General features: G+C 64.9%; 3 protein-coding genes across 3 annotated transcripts in view; 2 read left to right on the top strand and 1 right to left on the bottom strand.

The window, feature by feature from the left end:
• The window catches only part of CHLRE_01g008150v5 (uncharacterized protein), a 12,592-nt gene extending 2,401 nt beyond the window's left edge, over nt 1-10,191 (top strand). Inside the window, exons 5-18 of the mRNA XM_043058242.1 lie at nt 303-374; nt 454-677; nt 952-1,074; nt 1,296-2,419; nt 2,671-2,986; nt 3,172-5,256; nt 5,426-5,650; nt 5,946-6,155; nt 6,342-6,688; nt 7,291-7,390; nt 7,693-7,824; nt 8,159-8,279; nt 9,057-9,142; nt 9,467-10,191. Coding sequence (XP_042928156.1) covers nt 303-374; nt 454-677; nt 952-1,074; nt 1,296-2,419; nt 2,671-2,986; nt 3,172-5,256; nt 5,426-5,650; nt 5,946-6,155; nt 6,342-6,688; nt 7,291-7,390; nt 7,693-7,824; nt 8,159-8,279; nt 9,057-9,142; nt 9,467-9,559 — 5,258 coding nt within the window. The 3' untranslated portion in view covers nt 9,560-10,191. The remainder of the gene's footprint in view (nt 1-302; nt 375-453; nt 678-951; nt 1,075-1,295; nt 2,420-2,670; nt 2,987-3,171; nt 5,257-5,425; nt 5,651-5,945; nt 6,156-6,341; nt 6,689-7,290; nt 7,391-7,692; nt 7,825-8,158; nt 8,280-9,056; nt 9,143-9,466) is intronic.
• Nucleotides 10,192-11,039: 848 nt separating this feature from the next.
• CHLRE_01g008100v5 (uncharacterized protein) lies at nt 11,040-20,442 on the top strand. The gene is made up of 9 exons (XM_043058241.1): nt 11,040-11,801; nt 12,318-12,398; nt 12,594-12,725; nt 13,060-13,133; nt 13,434-13,499; nt 13,938-14,419; nt 14,753-15,865; nt 16,125-16,612; nt 16,801-20,442. The coding sequence occupies exons 2-9, from the start codon at nt 12,336-12,338 to the stop codon at nt 17,524-17,526; spliced, it is 3,144 nt and encodes a 1,047-aa protein (XP_042928155.1). The 5' UTR covers nt 11,040-11,801; nt 12,318-12,335; the 3' UTR covers nt 17,527-20,442.
• Nucleotides 20,443-21,455: 1,013 nt separating this feature from the next.
• The window catches only part of CHLRE_01g008051v5 (uncharacterized protein), a 5,532-nt gene continuing 3,176 nt past the window's right edge, over nt 21,456-23,811 (bottom strand). The window contains exons 8-11 of the mRNA XM_043058240.1: nt 23,582-23,640; nt 23,227-23,354; nt 22,645-22,747; nt 21,456-22,328 (exon numbers count right to left, since the gene is read on the bottom strand). Of these exons, the coding sequence (XP_042928154.1) occupies nt 22,190-22,328; nt 22,645-22,747; nt 23,227-23,354; nt 23,582-23,640 (429 nt within the window). The 3' untranslated portion in view covers nt 21,456-22,189. The remainder of the gene's footprint in view (nt 22,329-22,644; nt 22,748-23,226; nt 23,355-23,581; nt 23,641-23,811) is intronic.

The following is a 23,811-nucleotide window of genomic DNA, read 5'->3' as shown; positions in this document are numbered from 1 at the left end:
GTGCATGCACCGCGGGCACTATACACAGCCGCACACACACACACACACACACACACACACATACACACGCACAACACACACACATACACACACGCACGCGCACACACACACACATACACACGCACAACACACACACATACATACACACACACCGCACACACACACACACACACACACACACACACACACACACGCACGCGCACGCACACACACATACACACACACAACACACACACACACACACACACACACACACACACACACACACACACACACACACACACACACACACACACGCACAGGACATGTGCGACCACGCGGCGGCGCAGCTGGGCGGTGCGGCCGCGCCGCCACTGACGCCGCCTGCGCCGCCCGCCATACCCCTGGGGCCCGCCGCCGGCGGCCCCGCCGCCGCCGAATCTCGTGGCGCCGGCGCCGCCGCCGCCGGCCCAGACGGCACCGCCGTGCCTGCCACCGCGGCATTCGAATCATCAGCATCATCAGCATTAGGAGCAGCATCAATATCGGGAGCGTCAGCTTCAGCGCCGGGACCTGCATCGCCGGTGTCATCGGGGCTGCTGGTGTCAGCGGTGCCGCCGGGCTGCTGCGACTGCGATGCGGCGGCAGCGGCGGCGGCGGCGGCGGACTGCGGTGGGGAGGACCCGTGCGGGGCGCAGGTGCGTGCCGCCGTACCCGCATACGTACTGCAGATGGCGTGTCAAAGGCGGCTGCAGTCGAACGGATCCTGTAGCGCAGACCTTGATGCTGTAATATGTTTGATACGTTTGGATACTGTTGGATGCTTCAAGCGAAGCGCAAACCTCACCTCTCCTGACCTCGCTCACCGTTTCGGGATTTGGGGGTCCGCGCTTGTCTCCCCCACCCCGTCTCCTCTCACCTCACCGCAACTCGTCACCTCCGCCTCCCCCCCACCCCCACCCCGCGCTGCAGGCGCTGGCTCGCCCCAGCCACCGCCGGCTGCCGCACCGCACCGCCGCCGCCGCCGCCGCCCGGCTGGTGCAGGAGGCCGTGAACCGCGGGTCCATGGACAACGCCGCGGCGGTGGTGGTGCGGGTGAGGGGGGAAAAGGGGGAGGGAGGAGGGGGGAGGGGCCAGGCATGGCTTGTTGGAAGACGGCAAGGAGGATGGTTGCACTTTATTGCAGGGGCTCCGGGTAGTTTGAGCATATCCTGTGTATTTTGCACCTTTTTATCTGCGTGTTCGTGTGCAGGGCTCTGCCCGTGTGTGGCGCTTCCGCTGATTGTGTATGTGTATGTGTGTGACACGCGCTGCAGCTTCCCGCCAACATTATCCTGGTGCCCCCAGAGGAGTCCGATCCTGAAGCACAAGCAGCAGCAGCAGCAGCAGCAGCAGTAGCAGACTCATCAGCAACCGCAGCAGCAGGAGCAGTAGCGGTGCCAGTGCAAGTGCCTGCCGCGGTCGCGCTCGGCACGGCCCTCGTTCCCGCCGGCGGCGGCGGCAGTGGCAGCGGCGCTGACGGCAGTAGCAGTAGCAGCAGCGGCAGTAGCAGCAGCTCCGCGCTGCTGCCGGTCCTGCTACAGCCGGCGACTGTCACCGGTACGGCCGCGCCGCTGAGTGTACGGGAGGCGGCGCGCGCGGCGGCGGCGGCGGCGGGCGCCGTCATTCGCCGCTGCCGCGTCGCGCGCCGCTCAGCCGCAGCTGGCGGCGGCAGTCGCGGCGGCGGCAGTGGGGCTGTGTGCGAGCCCACACACGCCACGGTGTCAACGGGGAGCTGTGGCGACGATGGCGCGGAGCCGCCCACACCCACACCCGCACCCACACCCACAGCAGCACCGGGGGTAGCGCCGGCGGCAGCGCTGGCGCCAGTGCTGGCGGCCGGGTTGGCGGCGCTACAGCTGTGGGGTCAGGTGCAGGCGTGTGTTTCACACGCGCTGGGTACGGCGCTACAGCTCATGGGCTGCCAGCAACCGCCGGCGGCGGCAGCGGCGTCGGGCGGGGACGCGTCTGCTACAGCCGCCGGTCGAGCCGGCGGCAGCGGTGGCTGCAGTAGCAGCGGCGGCTGTAGCAGCGGCAGTAGCAGTGCCGGTGGCGAGGGCGTCCCGGGCTCGGGCGCACTCGTGCTTGTGTGTCCAGGCGACGGCAGTAGCAGGGGCTGCGGCGCCGCCGCCAGCAGCAGCGGCAGCAGCAGCTGTAGCGCCGGCGCCGGCTCTGACGCGGCTGGTTCGCAGCCATGCTGTGGCGCGCACCGCCACCACCACCACACGCGCGGTAGTTGTGACGGCGCTGGCGGCGGCGCTGGTGGCGGCGGCGGCGGCCACGGCTACGTGCTTTCGGAGCGCATTGCGGCGGTGCCCAGCCGCCGCGGTGCGCACCTGCACGCGCCACTGCCGGGAGTGGAGATGCGGCCGCCCTGGACTCTGAGGGACTTTGATGACGGGTGCGTGCCTTTGGAAGCGGGGGGGCCAGGGGGAGGATGGTGGAAACATCCTGCTTTGAGTTGTGTACGGCATACCCGCCCCTGCTGCTACTCCTTCCCCTTCCCGCGCCACTGCCACTGGCCCTGCCCACCCAAGTAGGCATACTCCCACCACGCCCACCACTCCCACCACTTCAACCACGCCCACCACTTCAATCACTCCCACCATTCCTGCTGCTGCTCCCACACCTGCGCTCACCTGACCTCCCCAGGCACCCCACCTTCGTGCTCCCCGGCCTGGCCGGCACGCCCCCCGGCTGGCTGCTGGACCGACTCCACGCCTACTACACTGCTACAGCCGCCGGCAGCACTGCTACAGCCGCCGTCGCTGCTGCTACAGCCGGGGTGCAGCAGCCGCAGCCGCAGGCGCCGCGGCCGCTGCTGCCCTCCGGGGAGCTGGCACCGGTGGGGGTTGCGGGCGGCGGTGCGAGGCAGTTGGTGGTTGGCGTTGGTGGCGGCGCGGCGGTTGTGCCGGCGGTGGCGGCGGTTGGGCTGCTGCCGTTAGGTGGCGAGTGCTTGGCGCCACTGGTGAGTACGATGTTCAAACGGACATGGTCTCCCAGCTTGCTTGCGATGCAATTCTGTGGCCCCTCCAAGCACGCCAACCTTCCGTAATCTCCCGGCCACACCAGACGCTTGTCGTGAACCACACAAACCCAAAACTATGAAACCCCGTCTGTTCCCCCTCTCATTACCCTTGGGTGTGCCGACAGGAGTGTGCTGCAGCCGGCTTGGGCCTGGCCGCCGGGATGGCCGCAGTGGCGGTTGGCGACGGCAGTAGCACTTGCTGCGTGGTCGAAGACAACGACAGCAGTGGCAGTAGCAGCAGCAGTAGCAGTAACGCCCTCATTGCGTACGGCAGCACGCACACGCTGCTGCTGGAGATTGCGTCCGTGCCGCTGCACCTGGCCCTCACAGACGGCAGTAGCAGTAGAAGCAGCAGTAGCAGTGGCGGCGGCAGTAGCAGCAGCAGTGGCGGCGGCAGTAGCAGTCGCAGCAGCAGTGGCAGCACGTCCCATGTCGCAGACTTGGCCGCTGCGGCACTCGGCCAGGCTTTCGTTGTGGGGGCTGACGCCGTTGCGGGTTCTGGTCGTGCTGGCGGGGGCGGCGGCGGCGGCGGCGGCGGCGGCAAGGGCGGCAGTAGCCGTGCGGAGCCCGAGGGGGCCACCAAAGACACGCCCGTTGGTGCCGCGACACCAAACACGCACGCTGCGTCCGACATGCCGCAGCGCTGGAAGCCCCCGGCCGCCGCCGCCGCTGGCGCCGCCGCCGCCGCCGCCAGTGCCTCCACCGCACCGGCTGAACCTGTACAGCCGCTGACACACGTCCCTCTTCCCACCGAAGACATCAGGGAGCCTCCAGGCGCGGCCCCGGGCGCGGCGGCCCTGGATCCAGCGCTGGGCTTGCCGGAGCTGGGGCTGGGGCTGGACCCCGAGCTTGGCTTGTCGGAGCTAGGGCGGGGGCTGGGGCTAGGGTTGCCAGCGGGGTCGCCCGGAGGAGGGCTGGGCAGCATGACGCCGCAGCTAGGCCTCATGGCAGACATGGGGGCTGGCGGCGGCGGCGCCGGCGGTGCTGATGTTTTTGGGCACGGCGACGTGTTTGGGCACGCGTACGGCGCCATGGGCGGCGGCGGCGTGGGAGGTGGCGGCGGCGGCCGCCGCGGGCGCGTGCTGATGGGCTGGGGGCTTCATCTGGAGGGCGCTGAGGTGGTGGATGCGGAGGACAGGGAGGAGGGGCGGGAGCGGCACGCGGAGCCTGGGGAGCAGGAGCAGGCAGAAGGAGGGCGCGGGGTGGGGTTGGGGCTTGAGGTCGGGGCCAGGGTCGGGGTTGGGGTTGCCGGCGGCGGCGGCCCGGAGCTCCCGCTGTTTGGGCGCGGCCCCTGGGACGCAGGAGGTGGCGGACACGAGGCAGGCACAAAGGCAGGCACGGACATGGATACGGATACACACGTCACACTGGCAGCAGGCAGCAGCAGCAACCGCGGCGGCAGTAGCGGCAGCGGTGGCGGAGCACTCGTGGATGCGGGTGCGGATGCGGGTGCGGGTGCTGGGCCAGGTCTGGTGGTGGTGGACTCACCGCTCCACGCGCCGCCGCGCGCACACTCGGTCCGTGCCGCCGACGGCTCCCAGCACCTGGTGCCGGAGCCAACAGCGGCAGTAGCAGCAGCAGCGGCGGCGGCCGCAGCGGCAGTAGCAGCTGAAGCCGTCGGGGGCGCGGACGCCGCCTTGGCTCCGGTTCCCACCACCACCACCGCCGCCGCCGCCGCCACGGCGGCTATCGCTGCTACTGCCGCCGCACCGCCAGGCCCGCAAAGTGGCGGCGGTGGCAGCAGCAGCAGTACTAGCGGCAGTAGCGGGCTGGCGGCACACGTGTACCGGCTGCGTGAGCGGTTCGGCCAGGGCCACTTTGGCGAGGTGTGGCGGGGCTGGCGGCTTCCCGAGCACCAACTGCCGCCGCCGGCGTCACCTGGTGCTACAGCCACCGCCGCCGCAGGTGCTACAGCCGCCTCTGGGGAAACAGACGGCGTAGGACCGGGGCCAGGGGCGGGAGCGGGGGCGGGCGCGGGCGCGCAGGCGCCGCCGGCGGGGCCGCCTGCGTATGTGCTGAAGCGGCTGCGCGGCGACGGCGGCGAGGGCGTGTTGCTGAGTGGGCTGCGGGAGGCCTATTTTGGCGACCTGCTGCGGCGGCGGCAGGAGGCGGCGGCGGCGGCCGCCGCCAGGGCGGCTGGGGCTGGGGCTGGGGCTGGTGCGGGGACAGAGCCAGAGGAGGCGGCGGCCACTGCGGGCTATGACCACTTGGTGAGTCTCCGATAGGAGGGAGGGAGGGAGGAAGGGAGGGAGGAAGGGATGTGACGTTTCGTGTATGCTGTGCGCGTTCACCGCCCGTACACGTGGTGGCGTCACGGCGCCACGCGCGCGGCACTCACACACATATATTCGTTCTCGTTGCGTAATAAACACGGTGCAGGTTGAATACCTGGAGTCCTTCGAGGTTGTGCCCGAAACCGATCCGGACGCGGCGCCGCCGCCAGCAGGCGCAGGGGCCCAGGCAGGCGACTCGGCCGCAGGCGCGGACGCCCCGTCTGCACCAGACCTGTGGCTTGTGTTTGGCGACGCCGGCACCTCCCTGCATGACCTGCTCTACAGCCCAGTGGGCCTGGCGCCGCCGCCGCCCGAGGAGGAGGAAGAGGAGGTGCGGCGTGGGCGTGGGCGTGGGCGTGTGTTGGTGCGTGTACCGCACGCTCGCGCGCCGTTTCTGGACGCAGCTCTGCACCGCGGTGCACTGCTGGGCCTTTCAAAACTACTGGCCTCGGGGCCGGGCCGTTGGTGCATTCGGCAGCGGCTGCGGCCCAGCACCTGCTTCCGCACTTATACCACGCACGCACGCATACACACCGACACACACATACACGCACACGCACCATCCCTCCCTCGCTTCTCCCGCCTCCACGTGAACTCGACCACCGTAACTGCTGAACTAACTGCAGGCGCCACAGGGAGCTGCTGGCTCCACTGCCGGCCCCTCCTCCGGCCCCGCCTCCTCCTCCTCCTCCGGCCCCTCCCCCTCCTCCTCCTCCTCCTCCGCCCCCTCCTTCCAGGTGCTGGGCCCCAGCCGCTGGTGGGCGGACATGCGGCGCCACGCGGCCGGACACGAGTACTGCCGGGGACTGCTGCGGCAGCTGCTGCTGGGGCTGCAGGTGGGTGTGCACGCGTGTGTGGGGAGAAGGAGTGACTGTGTGAACGTGTGTGTATGCGCGTCTCATTCTCCACCCCAGCCCCCAGCCGCCGTACACACACACGCACACACACACACACACACACACACACACACACACACACACACACACACACACACACACACACGCACGCACACACACACACAGGTCGTTCACGAGGCGAACATCACCCACCGCGACGTCAAGCCCGAAAACATGATGCTAGCCCGCCTGCCCCACCCTCACCACCAGCACAACCAGCGGCAGCACCACCAGGCAACACAAGCGGCAGCAGCACATGCTACTGCCGAGGCTGAGGCTGAGGCTGAGGCTGAGGCTGAGGCTGCTACTGCCGCTGCTGCGGAGGACGGGGCTGTAGCGCCGGTGCGGCTGCGGCTGATTGACTTCGGGTCGGCGCTGGACAGCTACAGCCTGCAACACCTGTACGGGCGGGAGGGGCCCGGCTCGGACCAGCTGACGCTCGAGTACGCGCCGCCCGAGGCCCTGTTTGGCAGGTGTGGCACCGTGACTCGGTGTGTGGTGCTGCATGTGTGTGTGTGTGTGTGTGTGTGTGTGTGTGTGTGTGTGTGTGTGTGTGTGTGTGTGTGTGTGTGTGTGTGTGTGTTGGTTGGAAAAGCACACATGGGTCTGCGAATTCTGGGGATTTATGTAACCTCGGGATGTGTGTGAATGTGTGGGGGTAATAATGTACGGAAGAAGACCCTTCCAGTGTGTGTATGTGTATGTGTCGCATGCTGCTGCATGGGTTGTTTGGCGTGTGTTTCGTGTAGCGGCACGTGTCCGGGGTGGTGGTGGCTTTGGCGGCGCTGCACCTCAAGGATATGTCCTGACGGCGTCGTAGATAGGCCCACGCCCAATGCGCCCCCCACGGCTGCCACGGCTCTCGCTCGCACTCCCTCGTTCCCTTGGTTGTCCCTTGGTTGTTCTCTTGGGGTCCGGAACTTCCCTTGGTCTTGCTTTGTTTGGGGTTGGTATAAACTGCAACCCCCTGGGTCTTGGGGCTTTGTACACAGACGCACACACACGCTTGCACACACACACACACACACACACATACACACACACACACACAAACACGCACGCACCATGCCTGCAGGTACTGGGAGGGCATGCGCGCGCTGAGGCCGCGCGCCTGGACGTACGACATCTGGAGTGTGGGCGTGACATGGCTGGAGCTGGTGCTGGCCACGCCGCAGGTGCGGGTGTGGAAGTGTGTGGGAGGAGGAGTGGGGGTGGAAGAACGAAGTGTACGTGTGTGAGGGAGGGGCCCGGAGGGGCCGGGGGGGGGGTAGGGGGATAAATGGAAGTTGGTTTCACCAGAAAGATAAGGTGCAGGGATAAGGAGGCGAGATGGACACACACACGCACACCAACACACAAACAAGCAAACCAAATGCCCACTCTCTCATCACACATCACGCATTACCCATATCACACACGAGCTAGCCCCCCTCACACACACACACACACACACGCACACACGCACGTACGCGCTCAGGTGTGGCAGCTGCCCGCCGCCACGCGCGCGCTGCTGGAGGTGCGGCTGGCGCTGCGCGGGCGGCCGGAGCAGGAGCGCCAGCAGCTGTTCCTGCTGCGGGGGCTCATGGAGTGGTGCATCTACCCGCCGCAGGTGGGGGGCGGGGTGCGTGGGGGCTGGGGGCGTGTGTGTATGTGTGTTTGTGTGGGTTAGAGAGCACAAGAGTCTGGGGAAATGTGTGTGTGTGTGTGTTTATGTTTGGGGGCATCTGGTGCACGGGGGCGTGAAGGGGTGCGCACCATGTGCAACACAGCGTTGTGAAGTAGCACCGCCCAGGAGCGTGCGGGGGTGCGGGGCTGCGGGCCCGCACCCGGCGTGCAGCGAACCGGCAATCAACCTTTTCTCCTTCCCTTGTGCTCTCTGCACACTTGCCCCCACACACACGCCCCCACACGCACGCCCCCTGCACGCCCCGCCCCCCCCCCAGGCCCCCAGCTCGCCGCCCCCCGCCAGCCCGCCCCTGCGCGGCCGCAAGTCGCGGCTGCTCATGTCGTGGGCCTGCACCGAGGAGGCGCTGCTGGCGCTGGCACGCAGCCGGGACCCTCTGGGTGGGTGTGGGCGGGGCGGATGGGTGGGCGGGGTGGGTGGGTGGATGCGTTTGGGCGGGGTGCGTAGGTTGGGTGGCTGGCTGGCTGGCTGGCTGGGTGGGTTGGGTGGGTGGATTACGAAGGCGGGTCAACGAATGGTTGCACGGCTGCACGTGTGCAGGTGTTGTCGGGTGTTGCTGCGTGAAACCGAGCGCTGCGGTCACCACGCCGCGCCGGTGTCCGCTCCCCCCCCCCGTTCTCCACATGAACGGCTACCCCTCTCCCCCCCCCGTCAGCAGCGCCCGGCCCCCCTGCTTGGTTTGCGGAGCTCACTGTGTCCTGAACGCCCACGCTAACACGTCCTGAACGCCCACGCTAACACGCACACACACGCACACACGCGCTCGCATTCACACACACACACACACACACACACACACGCACACACACATGCATGGGTTTGCACCCTTGAGAGCGTGTGGACACTAATCCCCCCTCGAGGTTAGAGTAGCGGGGGTTGCGCGATGTCCGGTTGGTAAGACCGGCGGCTCACCGCAGCAGGTATGCGGGGTAACTTCAGGTCACATCCGTAAACCGTCGCTTTGCTGCATCGCATACACTGTCTTTGCGCTGTGTTTTCCTTGTGCTCTTTAACACATACACACGGACCCGCATTCACGCACTCGGGGCCGCCAACTGCCTCACTGTCCGACGCCCTTCGCGCGCGTCCACCGCCGCCGCCTCTGCCTCTGAGGTCGCACGCTGTGTGTATGTGTGTGTGTGTGTGTGTGTTGACAGGCATCGGTCTGGAGGGGCCTGTGGCGCTGCGGCTGCTGATGCGGCTGCTGCACTGGGACCCGGCCAGCAGGCCGTCGGCACGGCAGGTGGGTGGGTATGCGCGCGCGTGTGTGTGTGTGTGTGTGTGTGTGTGTGTGTGTGTGTGTGTGTGTGTGTGTGTGTGTGTGTGTGTGTGTGTGTGTATGTGTGTGTGTAGATGGGTGGGTGGGTGGGTGCGGATGGGTGGGTGGGTGTGTACGTGTGCGTGTGCGTGGGTTATACCAATCCCAACAGAATCCAAGGGGGCGTTATATGCTCGAGGCCAAAGAGGAAGCCCCATTATCATCACAAAGCCTGGCGGGGACATCGTCTTCACCTTACACACAGACAATGGCCCCGTGTGCCGTCTGTGTTTGTGTGTCTGCATGCAGGCTCTCCAGCACGCCTACTTCACAGTGCCTCCCGCCTTGTGGCCCACACATGCCTGCGGGGCGGCCGTCATGGGGGCGGCGGGCTGGTGCTAGCAGGTAGACACTCTGTATGGCTGGTGCTAGCAGGTAGACACTCTGTATGGCTGGTGCTAGCAGGTAGGCAGACGACACTCTGGCTGGTACGCTGGTAGGCTGGTCGGCTGACAGGCTGGCAGGCTGGGCCACGGGGTCGCGACGGGCCGCACTTGAGCGCATGGCTGCACGGGAGCCACGGCCAGAGGCGCCCCCCGGGAGCGGCAGTTAGTTGAGCCGAGTCGTGCTGTGCGAGCTACTGGCTAGAACCCAGGTTTTGGGGAGTTATGCAAGGAAGAGACGGGCACGGGCGCGCCTGTTCGTTCTTGCTGCTTGATTGGACCTCCTGGCAGTAGCATGGGTATGAGGTGTGAATGCGAATGTGACTTGTGTGTGGAGACGACCCGCCAACGTAGGGGAGCACCACGTACGGCATCAGCACGCACGACGGTGCTGGCATGGTCGGTTGGTGACACTGGCGGTTGGTGACACACTGACACGGGCGATGGCAAGTGGCGTACGACGGTACGAATGGGTAGCTAGGGCCCGCCGGCCCGGCATGGCGTGGCGTGGCATGACAGCTGGTGTGTGTACGCAGCCGCATCTCTATGCGTACACCACTGCAGCCACATTGCACTGCAATAGATGCCGTGCACAGCCGCACCGCCCTGGCAGGCCCTGGTTCCGCCCCCTCGCCGACCCCCTCGCATACTGCCACACGCCTGCCTCCTCGCGTTGCTTTTGGCCACACACGACCACACAGGCACACACAAAGGCGCGGCTAGGCAGGCAGGTCCAGCCGGTGGGAACGCCCGTTGGTGGCCTGGTGGTGACTTTCTTCGTGACGCGGGTCCCGGAGTCTGGGTCCCACGGTCCGGGGTCTGGGGAGGGCGGAGCGTTATTGGGCGCGATTATCGGGCGCCCACTCCGCCTTCCGCTCTGGTCTACGTACGCATTAGTTCCGCAACACTCGTCAGTAAACTGCTGGGACTAGGGTAGCCGTGCAGCGGCGGGCGGGGGAGGGATCCGTGCAGGCTGAGGCCAACATGCCCGAGTGGCCGATTCCCGATTACCAAGGACTACCAAGGAATCGTCGCCCAACCGCGGGGGGTGGGGCCGGGCACAGGCGCACAGCCGCGCCGGGCAGGGGCTCCCTTGCGCAGGGGTGCAGGCCTGCCGCGTTGGCAACGGAGCCAGTCCGAAGAATCGCGCGAAGAGTAGAACGTGTGCGTGCCTACGCCGCCCTGCATCCCTCAAGACTAAGCGGGCGGGCTCCTGATCTGCGTCGGTTTGCGGCGCGCGGCTAGCAGCGCTGCAGCAGGCAGCCACACATCGGGACTACGCTTTCCTGCCCCTTGCCATGTTCCATCACGAGCAGCAGGCAGCCGCTGCGGGTCCGCGCCGGCTGTGGGGCACCCCTGGCAGCCCCGAGCGTGGCCCCGAGCTGGGCATAACGCAGCCGTGCCCCCTGCTTTGCAATGCATCCCCCATACACGTTCTTGACGTTCCGGACGCCGGCGCGCAATTTGACTGGTGGATTACAGGGGGCCATGTGGAACACCGAGCACTGCGGCTACCAACACCAGCACCAAGCTGCGAATACGGGGGGAAGCTCTTTCTGCGCCAGTAATTTCTCCCTGCAATGTAAGCGCTGAGGCGTCAGATCAATGAAACTTCGCCTGGAGCTGTGCCCCTCACTCGCCCCCTGCTTTCAGCAGTGCCTGCGTCCGCCGCGCTGCGCCGCAGTCCGGCGATTGGGACACCTTGCGTAGCCGAATGTCGTTACATGCGTACTTTACAGTTCTACACATGCACACGTCATTTCTTTCACGTAACTTTGACGACTTGCCGCGTGTCGTATACATTCTCTGGTCGGCTCTGTTTTCTCAATTCACCAAGTAGTGACGGACGCAAGCATCAGGTGATAGCGCGACTCGTACTGCACAGCTGCGTGCGAGTGGGCTCATCTCTGTCAGGAGTTCCCAGACGTCACATCGCCCGAGTGCTACCATACTGCGGTTCTGCTAATAGATGAATACGTAACATAGACGCGCAGAGGCGTTTAGAGCTTCTATAACAGTACTTTCGATTAACGCGTTTATCAAAGTCTTGATATTTCACTATGCCTTGCCCACGAGTATGATTAGTATTTGCCTATGGCATCACATGTTTTGAATGATAACACGAGATACTCAGGCAGCCAGCCTCGCGAGCTGTAAGGAGGAGGAGGCGCCTGTAAAGCCTGTCGAGAGCCCTGACAAAGGTGAGCTAGTGCATCAAGCAGCGTTGCGCTCAAATCTGAGTCACTTGACTTTGCTCGTCGAGCAATGCGGCTGGCCGGAGCGGGATCGAGCGGACCTGGATTTGGGAGCTGTATAGCTACAAACATCATGCGTGCTATTTGCCGAAGCGATATCGAGTGCCCGCTTGTTTCGACAATTGCTACGTGAACTGCTCGCTGTACGCGGCGTCCTGGGTCAGTGCGGACATCATAGCGCTATTGAGAAACGCAAGCTTGGATGTGAACATAAGACGGAGACCAGGCAACGGCGTGCTTGAAACCGATCGGTATGAAGTCTTCGGTCTGCATCACTGGGACTGCAGGCAGACGGAAAAACGCAACAGAATTGTGTATGTTGAAGGTACCACATAAGGTTCAGCCCTGCTACGTGCGCCAATAGGCTTGTGTTAGGTGCGGCGGTTCGATGGCACAAGCTGCTTGCCCTTTCAGGTGTCAGACGCCGGCCCTTGCACTGCCACACGAATGTTCCCTCCACAGGCATAGCGCTCCTCAGCCATGGCGCACTGCCTCAAGCACAAGGGCAACTACTCGGATGAGTTCTGGATGCACAGCTTCAAGGTGAGCGTTTTTAAACCTAACCCAAGCGGCGGACTGGGTAGTGAACTGAACTGGCCTCACGCCAAAACCTTGCCCACGTGTGCGGGCGCCTCCTCTGTGGTTTTGCATTTCCCGAATCCCGATGTCGCATGACCGTGGCAATGCACCGCCGCCCATCGCACGGCCCTACTTCCCTGCCTTCGTTCCACCCATCAGGTGATTCCGTGTACCAAGACCTACGCCCACTCCTGGTCCAGTTGCCCCTGCGCCCACCCCGGCGAGACCGCTCGCCGGCGCGACCCAAACCTCTTCAACTACCAGCCGGTGCTGTGCCCCAACGTCAAATCGGTGAGTACAGCACACGTGTTACAGGTACGTGGCCGACTACGCACGCGTGCTGCGGCGTGGGTTACGAAGGAGCCCCACACACGTGTCTCCCCATCGAGGGTAGCGGATCCCATGCTACCAGGACCTGCGAAGATGTCCATTGGCCACCCCACGTTTGCAAATATAGCTCCCATGACTCATGGGACGCCGTAGCTACGACAGTAATCGCTCCCGGCGCGACTCGACCGCGTGCCGTGCTCGGCCCACACTGTGAAGTTCCGTATCGTGGACGTTTCGTCTGTCAGCAGCAAAACTTTAAAGCTAAGGTGCTCTCATGCTATTTTTTTGTTTGCAGAAGTCGGGTTGCGTAGCTGGCGATGCTTGCGGCTACGCTCACAACGTATTTGAGCAATGGCTGCATCCGCAACGGTGAGTCGGTCGAGCGGGCCCACGAGGGTGGGCCGTACCCGCCGAAACCGATGTGTATCGCCTCGGCAGTGACGGACCGCGCCGCTGTCGTTGGGGGCCAGCCCGCATGAGCCGGCCGACCCACATCACACGCACCCACGGCCCCGCAACGACTGATACGGCTGTGTTTGTTGCCCACCCTCCGACCTACTGAGTTCTAACCTGTACCCTGACTAATTAACCATCTGCGTGTGTGTGTGTGTGTGTGTGTGTGTGTGTGTGTGTGTGTGACTGTGTGTGTGTATGTGTGTGTGCGCGCAGCTACAAGGCGCTCATGTGCACATACGGCTCGCAGTGCACCCGCCCCTCCTGCTTCTTCGCGCACAGGTGGGGATGCGGCCGGGCGGCAGGGCGGGAAGCAGGGTAGCAGGGCGGGCAGGGCGAGAGGCAGGGCAGCAGGGCAGGGGCAGTCAGGCGCGGGCAGGCGGCCAGGCGTGGGCAGGGGCAGTCAGGCGCGGGCACTGGGCAGGCAGGCGGCTTGGGTCAGTCTCAAGGCCGCCGCCCCCCAGGGGCCGCCGCCCTGCCTGCCCCTGCGTTGCGAGTTGTGTCTGTTTGTTTTGTTCTGGCGTCCTTGACGTGCGTTCTCGGGACCCGGTTTGCTTTTCGTCCTTGGTTGCCATGGGGAGTGGGCAAACAAGCTGCCCTTTCATCTCCGCGCTTGACCGGCCTCCGTGTTGACGTCTGCCTGCCTGCCTGCCTGCCTGTGTCGACCTGCCTGCCTGCCTGCCTGTCAACCTGCCTGCCTGCCCGTCTGCCTGTCTGCAGCCTGGAGGAGCTGCGTGTACCCTGGAAGCCCCCGGGCGCACAGGGCGGCGGCGCACAGGGGCAGCAGCCGGGCGACGGGGGGCTGGGCGGCCACAGCCAGCAGCAGCAGCAGCAGCAGCAGCCGCACTTGGGCAGCGGGCCCATGGGACTTGCATCGCCGCAGCCGCACCAACTGCAGCGTGGCGGCGGCGGCGGCGGTGGTGGAATGGGCGGCGCCGGACCGGACATGGTTGAGGTGATGGGGCCGGGCGGCGCGGCGGCGGCCGCGGCGGCGGCGGCGGCGGCCGCGGCGGCGGCGGGCGACGTTGGGCCGCCGCGAATGATGATGATGCCTGGTACGGCTGGGGCGCAGGCGCAGCAGCTGCAGCAGCTGCAGCAGCAGCTGCAGTTGCAGCTGCAGTTGCAGCACGGGACTGGCGGTGGCGGCGGCGGCAGCGGCAGCGGCAGCGGGCATGCGATGGTGGACGTGCGGATGGCGACAGGTGCGGCGCGTGCGGCGTTGGGGACACTCATCAGCCGCCGCACCTCACCAAACGCCTGGCACCCCACGGGCCGGGGGGTTTGGGGGGGGGGCGTGCAGGCAGGCATGCGGTGCGGGCACCTTGGCGGTTGCGAGGGCGTGCGGGTGTGCGGCTGAAGCCCATCGGGCCCGCCTGCACGAGCATGTATGCTTGTAATGTTCAGGATGTATTGCACGATGTGACTGCCTTTAAAGGAATCCATGATGTGGTACTGTGTGCGATCGTGTAGGGGCAGAGAGCTTGCCCTGACGCCCGATCTCTTTTGCGTTGACTGTGCTGTACGCTGTGCTGCAGGGGAACCAGGCACCGGCTCCACCCAGCAAGCGCAGCAGCAGCAGGCACTGCAGCAACAGCAACACCATTTTCAACAACAACAGCAGCAGCAGCAGCAGCAACAGCAGATCATGCAGCAGCAACAGCAGCAGCAACAACAGCAGCGGCGGGGTGGTGGTGGTGCGGGGCCGGGGCTGCAGCAGATGCAAGGCACCATATCCTCACGGTCCATGCAGCGCCTGCCCAGCGGCGGCTTTGGCATTCTGAACCACGGGCCCGTTCAGGGGCCCGACGGCGGCGGCGGAGGCGACTCAGCCACGCTGATGCAGCTCGACAGCGCATCCCTGTCACTGCCGCTGCTGGGACAGCACGGCAGTCAGCACGGCCTCTCCGGGCAGCTGCCGCGCACCTCCGCCGCCGGCGGTGGCCTGTACGGCTCGACCCATCTTGGTGGCGGCGGCGACGACGCGACGGCGGCGGCCATGGCGGCGGCGGCGGGCGGCGGCGGCGGCGGCGGCGGCGGCGGGCTGCCGGTGCTTGGGTCCGAGGCCAGCTCTGCCACCTCGCTCTTCACGCCCACGGGTGCGCAGCTGTCGGCTGGTCTCAACTCACAGCAGCAGTTCCTGGCGTCAATGGGCATCTTTGTGGGCCCGGGTGACGGAGGCGCCGGCGGCGGCGGCGGCGGGATGCGTCAGCTTCCGTTTGGCGCGCCGCCGCAGCTGCAGCAGCATCTGGCGCAGCTGCAGCAGCTGCAGCAGGCGCACGCGCAGGCGCAGCTGCAGGCCGCTCAGCACCAGCACCAGCACCTGCAGGGGGCAGCAGGCGGCGGCGGTGGTGGTGGTGGTGGGCAGCAGCAACAGCAGCGCCTGGCTCCGCCCCTTTCGCCTTCTGGCATGCGGCGTGATGGGACTGCCAGCGGAGTCCCCAACTTCCACTCCCAACAGCTCCAGCACCCGCAGCACCAGAGCCACCAGCATTACGCCTTTGCGCAGAGCGCCGGTGGCGGCCCCGCCGGCGCTGGCGGCCCGAGTGTTTCGGGCTCGGGCACGGCCGCCACGGCCGCCACTGACTATTCCATGCATGGCATGGGCTCCTCTAGCCTCCTAGAGTTGACTGAGGATGGGGAGCAGTCGGGTGCGTCGCGTGTTGCCACTTGCCAGGGCAGGTCTGGGCGGCGTTAGGCTGCAACAGGCACACGGAGTTGTGTGGGATTGCGGGCGTCAGGGGTGTGGCTTGGGCGCGCGCTGCCTCCGCCGCCGCGCCGCCGCCGTGCGTCCGCCGTGCATTGTACGCCCTTCTCTTTCGAGCTGCGTCGGGTCATGCCTGAATTGTGCTGGGCTTTTGTCTGAGCCGTGCCTTGTGCAACACGCGCCCCCTCCTCCCACTCACACAGGTGCGCTGAGCAACTGGACGCTCACGGGGCCGCGCGACTCCCTTGCATCGATGTCCCAGCACGGCATGGCCGGCCCCGGCGGCGCCTTCGTCGGCGTCGCGGGCTCCGGCCCCTTGCCCAGCCCGCACCCGCAGCACCATACGCAGGGCCCTGCGAGCCAGTCCTCGAGCGGCAAGCTGCCGATGCTCTCGGGACAGAGCGCGCCGCAGCAGCCGGGCGGCGGCGGCGCTGGCGGCGGCGGCGGCGGCGCCGCCGCCGCTGGCGGCTTGGTCCGGCTGCACAGCGGCAGTGTTGCTTCCGGCGACCTGGCGAGCGCGATGGCGGAGCAGCAGCTGCGGCAGCTGCAGGTGTCGGTGTCGCAGGGCCGCGGCTCCGCCAGCAGCATCGGCGCCGGCAGCGGTGGGCAGGACGCGGCGGCGGCGGCGGCTTCGGCGGCGGCGGCGGCTGAGCTGATGGCGGGCGGCCTGAGCGACGGCGCCGGGTCGCAGGTGCGGAAGTAGGGGAGCGCGGGCGGCTCTTGGAGTGAGCGTGGCACAACGTCCCATTGCGGCGAATGGCTTGCGAGGGCTAGGCTGTCGTGCTGGTGGCGGCACATCTTGACCCAATGCACACACCCCATGCCCACGCTCCCATGCTCAATGCCCCCACGCGCGTGCTGGTGCTCGTGTGTATGCAGGTGGGCAGCCTGCAGGGGGGCGCAGACGGCGGGCGGCAGAGCCTCCGCCGCCCTGGCTTCTCGCCTACGCCCGGCAGCGGCAACAGCGGCAACAGCGGCAGCCGTCTGCTTCTCCGCACCAGCAGCAACAGCCACAGCGCCATCAACAATAATAATAGCAACAATATTAGCAGCAGCAGTGGCACCAGCCTTGCAGTGGACCCCGAGATTGAGACGCTGCTCCTCAACTCGCTGCAGCTGCAGCTGAGCCACGCGGGCGTGTCGGGCCACGCCGCGCTGGCGGCCTTCTCCGCGCGCGACTGGCTGCGCGCCGCGCTCCAGGGGCACGGCGCCGCCGCCACCCGCAGCCTGCTGCTCGACCTGCTGGCGGCCTACATGCCCCCCGAGCAGCTGGGTGTGGTCCGGCGCCTGGTGGAGTGTCTCGACGAGGCGGGCGCGCTGCTCAGCTGCTTCGCACCCGGCGGCGTCATGGCCGGCGGCGGCAGCGGCGGCGCAGCTGGCGGCGGCGGCGCGGGCGGCGGCGGCGCGGGCGTGGGAGCCGGAGCCGGGGCGCTGGGTGCTGCGGGTGCAATGGACGCGCCGAGGCCCGGCATAGGCGCGGGCGCGGGTGCAGGCGGCGGTGTGGGTGTGGGTGTGGGTGCGGGCGGCGCCGCGCCCGGGCTGGCAGGCCAGCAGCAGCAGCTGCTGCCGTCGGGCGCGGCCGGAACCTTGGGTACCGGCATGTGATGAGGCGGGTCCGCAACTGGGCGCGCGCTTGTGCCAGGCATAGGCTTTGCCGGGCGTAGATGCTGTGGGCGTGCGTGCGGGTGTTGCGTCGAGCATGTGACTAAAGGACGGGGTACGGGGTATGGCAGGGGGGGCGGGGAGGGGGGATTCATACCCCATAGCAATACTACAGCATCTGCCGGCTGGGTCGGGGGCGGTTGCATCCTATTGCGGTGCTTCGCGCGACAGGGCGTTAAGGGGAATACGGCCATTTTGTTATCGTGCATCTGTGGCGAGTAAAGCACATGTTCTTTCCTCTCCACAGTTCGTATGCGAGCGGTCCTTGTGATGAGGGGCGCCGTATGTTCTGCTGGTTTGCCAATGCCATGATGAAGTTCGCTAATGCTCAACATTTGCGTTGCGTCTGCGCCGTCGCGGGGGTCACGATTAGCGATGGCTCGTTCACACGCGCACGCACGCAGGCCGCTGCTGCCGCCACATTCAATGGCAGGCAGGGGCGCGGCGGGTGTGCCACACGTGGCATGCACGGCACCGCTGCCTGCCTTTGTCGCCGCAGCGTGCCCGCACTGAATGCACAAAGCGAGGGGGTCTGAACAATCACACTTTGCGGCTCATCGTCAGAATCATTATCATGCTGCATAGAATAGAAGTCCTTCTGCATCTAATTCGTTGGGCGCTGCTGCGGCCTTGTGGGGTCTCAATGAAGGGCCGGCCACAAAGAGAGCCGAAACCCACTCGGTCACGGCCAAATGGCCCGGCCCAAGAGCCAAATGCTGGAAACGGTTGCTAGCGATTATGGAGGGCTTTCTGACAATGCTGCAGTGGGCTTGCCAGGCATGGCGCAATGCGTTGGCTTCACGGATTCCAACTACCGGCAAGGAAAGTGGGTGTTTATATTATTGCTGATGCCACGTGGCTGTCCTGCCTCCACGCTTGCAAGCCCTCGGGATGCGTGCTGGCCGTGTGGTTGTCGCGCTGGGCTGGGCCGCAGACACGAACCTTGCATGCACTTTGGTGCGGTACGCATCGAGCATGGAGTCGATTGTCTGCCTGTGCAATTGCGGGATTGATCGCATGTCATGAACTGGCATGATATTTGGTCCCGGCATGAGAGCTGATGCAGTGCTGGAAAACGATTGCGAACAGCTCACGCGATGATAACTTTATGAGGCGATGTGACGCACGTGGTGGCAGTGCGGCTGCAGACATCAAGTAGCTGTGTGTACGGCTGCTGCCCATGGCCGCCTTGGATGCGATTTGCTGTGCGTGTGCGCTTGGTTTCACAAGGTCACATGGTATTTAGAAACGCGAACATGCGGCATTTGCTGAAGATCTAATCTAGGAGTGCTGCAAGCGAGGGATTTTACTCGTGTCTCCACTTGAGGGTGGAGGGGAGGGGGGAGACGGCGGCGCGACATGAGAAGGCAGAAGGGAGGTGAGAGAGGCCGGAAGGCGCATTGCTCAAGGATGCAGTTTGAATTCCGCCATTCGCTGTAGGTGAGAAACGCTGTGTGGTGGCAAGGCTAGGAGCAAGGACGCAGCGAACTGCCAACAGGGTGCAAAACATTGTCACAGACCCGAATTCAAAACTTCGCATGAGGCAAGCACATAATAGGAAGGACGGAGTTTGACCGGAACATGTATGGACCGTGTGTGGATGGGGGCTTGCTTTGGTAACCAAAGCGCATGCGAAGTGCCGAAGGTCGAAACGCACGCATTCTGGAACTGGGGGGTCCCATCACCCGTTGCAAGTTGTACGCTGCTGCATGGAGGTTGGGTGCGTGAATGCGCTGCCGTGTTTCCTGGGACATGCGCGTGGGCGACAGGTCGTGCAGCCAGCTTTGCTTAGGGGGGCTTTGTCGCGAGTGCTTCATGTTGACTTACCGTACGGTACGGTATGCTATCATAGTTGTTGTTCCTTTCATTATTTATGACGAGCTGCCACACACGTTAAAGGGGCACGCCGGTATGGCTGATATAGGTGTGGCATTACGAAAGCACCAGCCTACAGGTTTTCCCTCGGTCGTCCATGCTGGACGAGCATGTGTCTGGCGGCAAAGCCAATGGGAAGTGACCGTGTGGGAGGCAGTGGAAAAAGAATCCTGGATTGCGACAGCAGACGCATATGATCTCAACCCTAAAGTACGGGGATTGGGTCCAATGCCCACCTTCTGTCCCGAACGGGCGCAGTTGTGGCCGCACGATGGGAGCGCTGCGGGTAGCCCGGTGGGAGGATGCCTTGTGCGTCTCCGCCATGGGTGTTCAGTCTTTGAGCTTTAGGCATTTTTTTACGGGGGTGTAGCATGCTAGTGCGTTATGCTAGCGAGGAGGTTTTGTGGGGCATCGCCATGGTGGAATGCCCTTGCCGAAATGCTGGCCGTAGCCTAGTTTTTGCGCGTTGCCACATATATGCTGGCTGGCGGTGCCGCATGCGCCGAGGCCATGTTAAGGACTCCAACCACCAGGAGTTACGGCTGCGCGCCTGCTTGTTTAGGACATGTTTTTGCGCGCATTCACAGAACTCAGGTTACATGGGCAGGGGGTCGATGGCGCTGAACTTGTATGCACGTGTGTGCCTAGACACATCAGGAGGGAACTTGTGTGTGTGTGTGTGTGTGTGTGCGTGCATTCTCCGGTACTGATGATCGCATTTTAGGATTTCGTTAGTTATACATATGGCATCACATGAGACGGCTGGTGTGCGCGATGCTTCTGAGGGAACAGGAATTGTTTACGTGCGTGCGCGCGGTCGAGTTGGTCGTGGATGAAACACAGCAGGGCGCACGCCACGGTGCGCTAAATAATAGTGCGGTAGAGTACTGCACGTGATAGGCTTGCCTCCTCCTGGCTTCTGGCCCGAGCAAGGCACCGTAACTCAAGAACGGCAGCCGCCCCCATTTTCTTTTGGATTCTGTCTCCCGGAAGGTCCAGGGCGCTGGGAGTGGGAGGCCTTGACAAGGCACTTCTCGCTCCGCCCGAATTTTCCCTGCCGCCTATTTAGGGTTTTAGGGTTTTATGCAATAGGCAATAACGAATACTCAGCTGGTGGCTAGGCTTAAAAAGTCCGGGACTCAAGCAAGGCTAGGCACAGGGGAGGCCCTGATGTGCGACCGACTCACCGACACCGCAGCCGGGCACAGCGGCACGGCGGCAGGCGGACGGGCAGGCGGCCTATCTGTTGCTAGGGCAGTGCAAGGGGCTAAGGGCAGCATTACAGCTGGTTGCACCGCTCACGAGCCCATGACGGCATGACAATGCTTGCTGCGCCGTGTTGTTGGAAGTGCCGGCGGCGGGGCATTATGGGCTGCGGCGCTCCGCAGCATTGTTTGGCTAACGGACCGAGGGCCAAGGCAGCAAGTGACCAGCAACAGACGGGGCTCAACAGGTACAAGGGGCTCAGCAGGCGCAAGGGGCGCGACAGGCACAAGGGGCTCAACAGACATAAGGGGCTCGAGGCCGCTCGACAGGCACACCGTGGGGACACGTCACCATGTGCCTTCAGTACAGTGACGGCCAATGTCGCAGGTGGCGACCAGTGATGACGAGGCCGCTGCACCCCCGGCGCTTGCAGATGAGGTGGCGGCGGACACGCCTGCCGCCGCCCGCCGTCCCAAGCGGCACCCGGTGCTGCGGTGCACGCGGCACGGGAGCACGCCGCAGGGAAGGGGGAGGGGGGCGTGCTGGACCCCTGAAGGCCTGGACCCGCACTGAAGGCCTGGACACAGGGGACACAGCCTCCAGAGTCCTGGTGATGGCGCGAATGAGGCTGGGCTGGGATTAAGTAGCTGGCTTCTCGGGACTCAGCTGTGTTCGCTGACCCTGTCACGTCGCTTCATGCGGGGGCTGCTGCAGGGACCGAGCCCAGCCATGCCAAGCAGGGGCGCCTGTTCTCAAGCGTCCGGGCAAGACGTCTGTGGGAGAAACCCACATTCCCAACGATATATCTCCCAGAGCAGGACCTTGGACGACATCTTGAGATGCCTTTTGATCAGCAACCCTGCTACAGCGCCTCATCAGACCTCCGGTCTGTCACAAGTCGTGTGCCCCGCACCCCCGCGTCCTTCGCGTGTTGCTCACGGTACTGGCTCTGGTGAAAACAAAACAAACAACACCCAGTTACACCACTCACCAATGAAATCATGCGTGCAATGCTCCGCTCTTCAAAAACCCCTCGCTCGCTCGCTCGCCCACCCACTCATGGTTCTAACGTGTGGTCCTGCCACCCGCTGCCCCACACCCCCCGCCGAGCCAACCCATATCATGATGCTCGTGCTTAACTAGCCGGAGTCGTCCTTTGCCGCCACAGACGCCGTACACACGCGCCACACACATCTGTGCGCAAGCGCATTGACAACCCCACCCCTTCACCCCATCCACAGCCGCGTCTCCGCTCCCATGAAGGCACGCACTGCAACCCAAACCCCCATGCATCTCACACCCGTGCCCAGCTGTGCCTGTGTTTGTCTGTCCTAGAACGCACAAGAAAGGGCCCGACACTGCCTGCGTGTGTGCGTGCCCGCCTTTTCGGGCCTCTCGTGTGTAGGGCCCCTCCTACCAACCACCCTACGCCTCGTGAGGTCCCATCCACGTCCAATCCAAGTCTTATCCAAGTCCCATCCCACTCCCATCCCACGCCCATCCCACGCCCATCCACGCCTGCAGGCTACGTGAACACGGACTCGGGTGTGGGGCTGCCCACCAGCTGCGGCGGCCGCGGCAGCCAGCGCACCACGTCGTACACCGCCATCTGGCGCGGGTCGGTGCGCGGCGTGTAGCTGCCACGCATCATGCCGCGCTTGGCCCTGTGGGGGTTCATGAGGGGGTGTGGGGGTGAGGGGGTTCATGAGGTGGGGTGAGGATCCAGGCATGCTCGGTCAGGCAGTGCTGTGTGTCGGTGTGCCGGCGTTGTGACTACGGTTTACAGTTGCCTGTGAGGACCTCGCGAGCGAGTGTCCGGGACAGATACCAATACTAGGACTAGCATACCGGTGTGTGTGGGCAGCCGTCGCACAGCAGCCCAATCATTCAACCCCTGTAATCACTGGCGGTGACACACACACCCTCTGCATATCGCCCTCTTCCCCCTCCACTCGCCCCCTCCCCCCTCCTCGCACTCACTTGCCAAACAGCTGTGTGAGTTTGCGGTACAGGGCGTTGGCTGGCAGCACTGCGCGGTGCTTGTTGACCTGGCTCGCCTCCTCAGCCACCACCTTGCGCACCTCTGTGCGGTGTGCACAGCAAAGGTAGCGTGTGTGTGTGTGTGTGTGTGTGTGTGTGTGTGTGTGTGTGTGTGTGTGTGTGTGTGTGTGTGTGTGTGTGTGTGCGTGTGTGTATTGGGACAGCACAAGGGGAGATGGTCGACACCGTGCGTGCCAAAATGTGTGTGTCAGTGTGTGTGTTGTGTGTGTTACCCCTCCCCTGTCCCACACATACACTGGCACGCACGCACCGCACGTGTGTCACCAGCTGCGGCGCACAGCACCGCTTGCTGGCACGCACGCCCCTTGCGTCGGCCCCTTCCTGCTTGACCGTACTGCTGCTCACCCAGCGCCACGCCACGCCACGCCACGCCACGCTCCTGCTGCCTCCCTTCACCCCGGGGCCCCGCTCCGACCCCAAACCCCCTCCCCCCTCCCCCAAGATGGTCTACCGTCTACCACTTCCTTAACTAGCCATGAATGTAATCCCCCTGGCTCTCACCCGTGTCGGTGTGGGGGTTGTGGACCAGCCAGGCGGCCGGGTGGATCCAGAAGCTGTAGTTGTAGTAGTTGAGGGCGGCGATGAGGATGATCTTGTTCATGCCGTAGCCCCGGAAGTCCACGTCGTACCTGTGTGTACGACATCGTGTGTACGACAACAGGTCGTGCGTGCAACGCACGGTACGAGCAGGTTCAGGGCAAAGATGCAAACTCCATATGCCAAATCGACGCGCCAGCTTGTGCTGCAGGCTGAGGCATGTCTCGGCCACCCGGGCGCACACATCAGCATGCGCCAGGACACGCCCGACCCGTCTACCAGCCCCTCGAACCCCCTCCACCCCCCTTCCACCACCCACCAGGGCATGATCTCCTCGCACGTGATGAACCAGGGCTCGTAAAACCGCTTGTACGTCACCTGTACGGCGTACGGCATTGTACATGGGACGCGGCAAGTCATGGCGGGGTGGGATGAGGCTTGCACGGCACTGTGTCGGTGCCGGCATCGGACTCGGACGCATACCCTCCCCCTCCCTCTCGCCTCTCCCTCTCCCCCTTCCCTCCCCTCCCCTCCCCTCCCCTCCCCTCC

This window comes from Chlamydomonas reinhardtii, chromosome 1 (assembly GCF_000002595.2).
Source record: "Chlamydomonas reinhardtii strain CC-503 cw92 mt+ chromosome 1, whole genome shotgun sequence".
Classification (NCBI taxonomy): Eukaryota; Viridiplantae; Chlorophyta; class Chlorophyceae; order Chlamydomonadales; family Chlamydomonadaceae; genus Chlamydomonas; species Chlamydomonas reinhardtii.
Note: the sequence above shows the minus strand (reverse complement) of the source record. Positions and strands in the feature narration are given on the sequence as shown.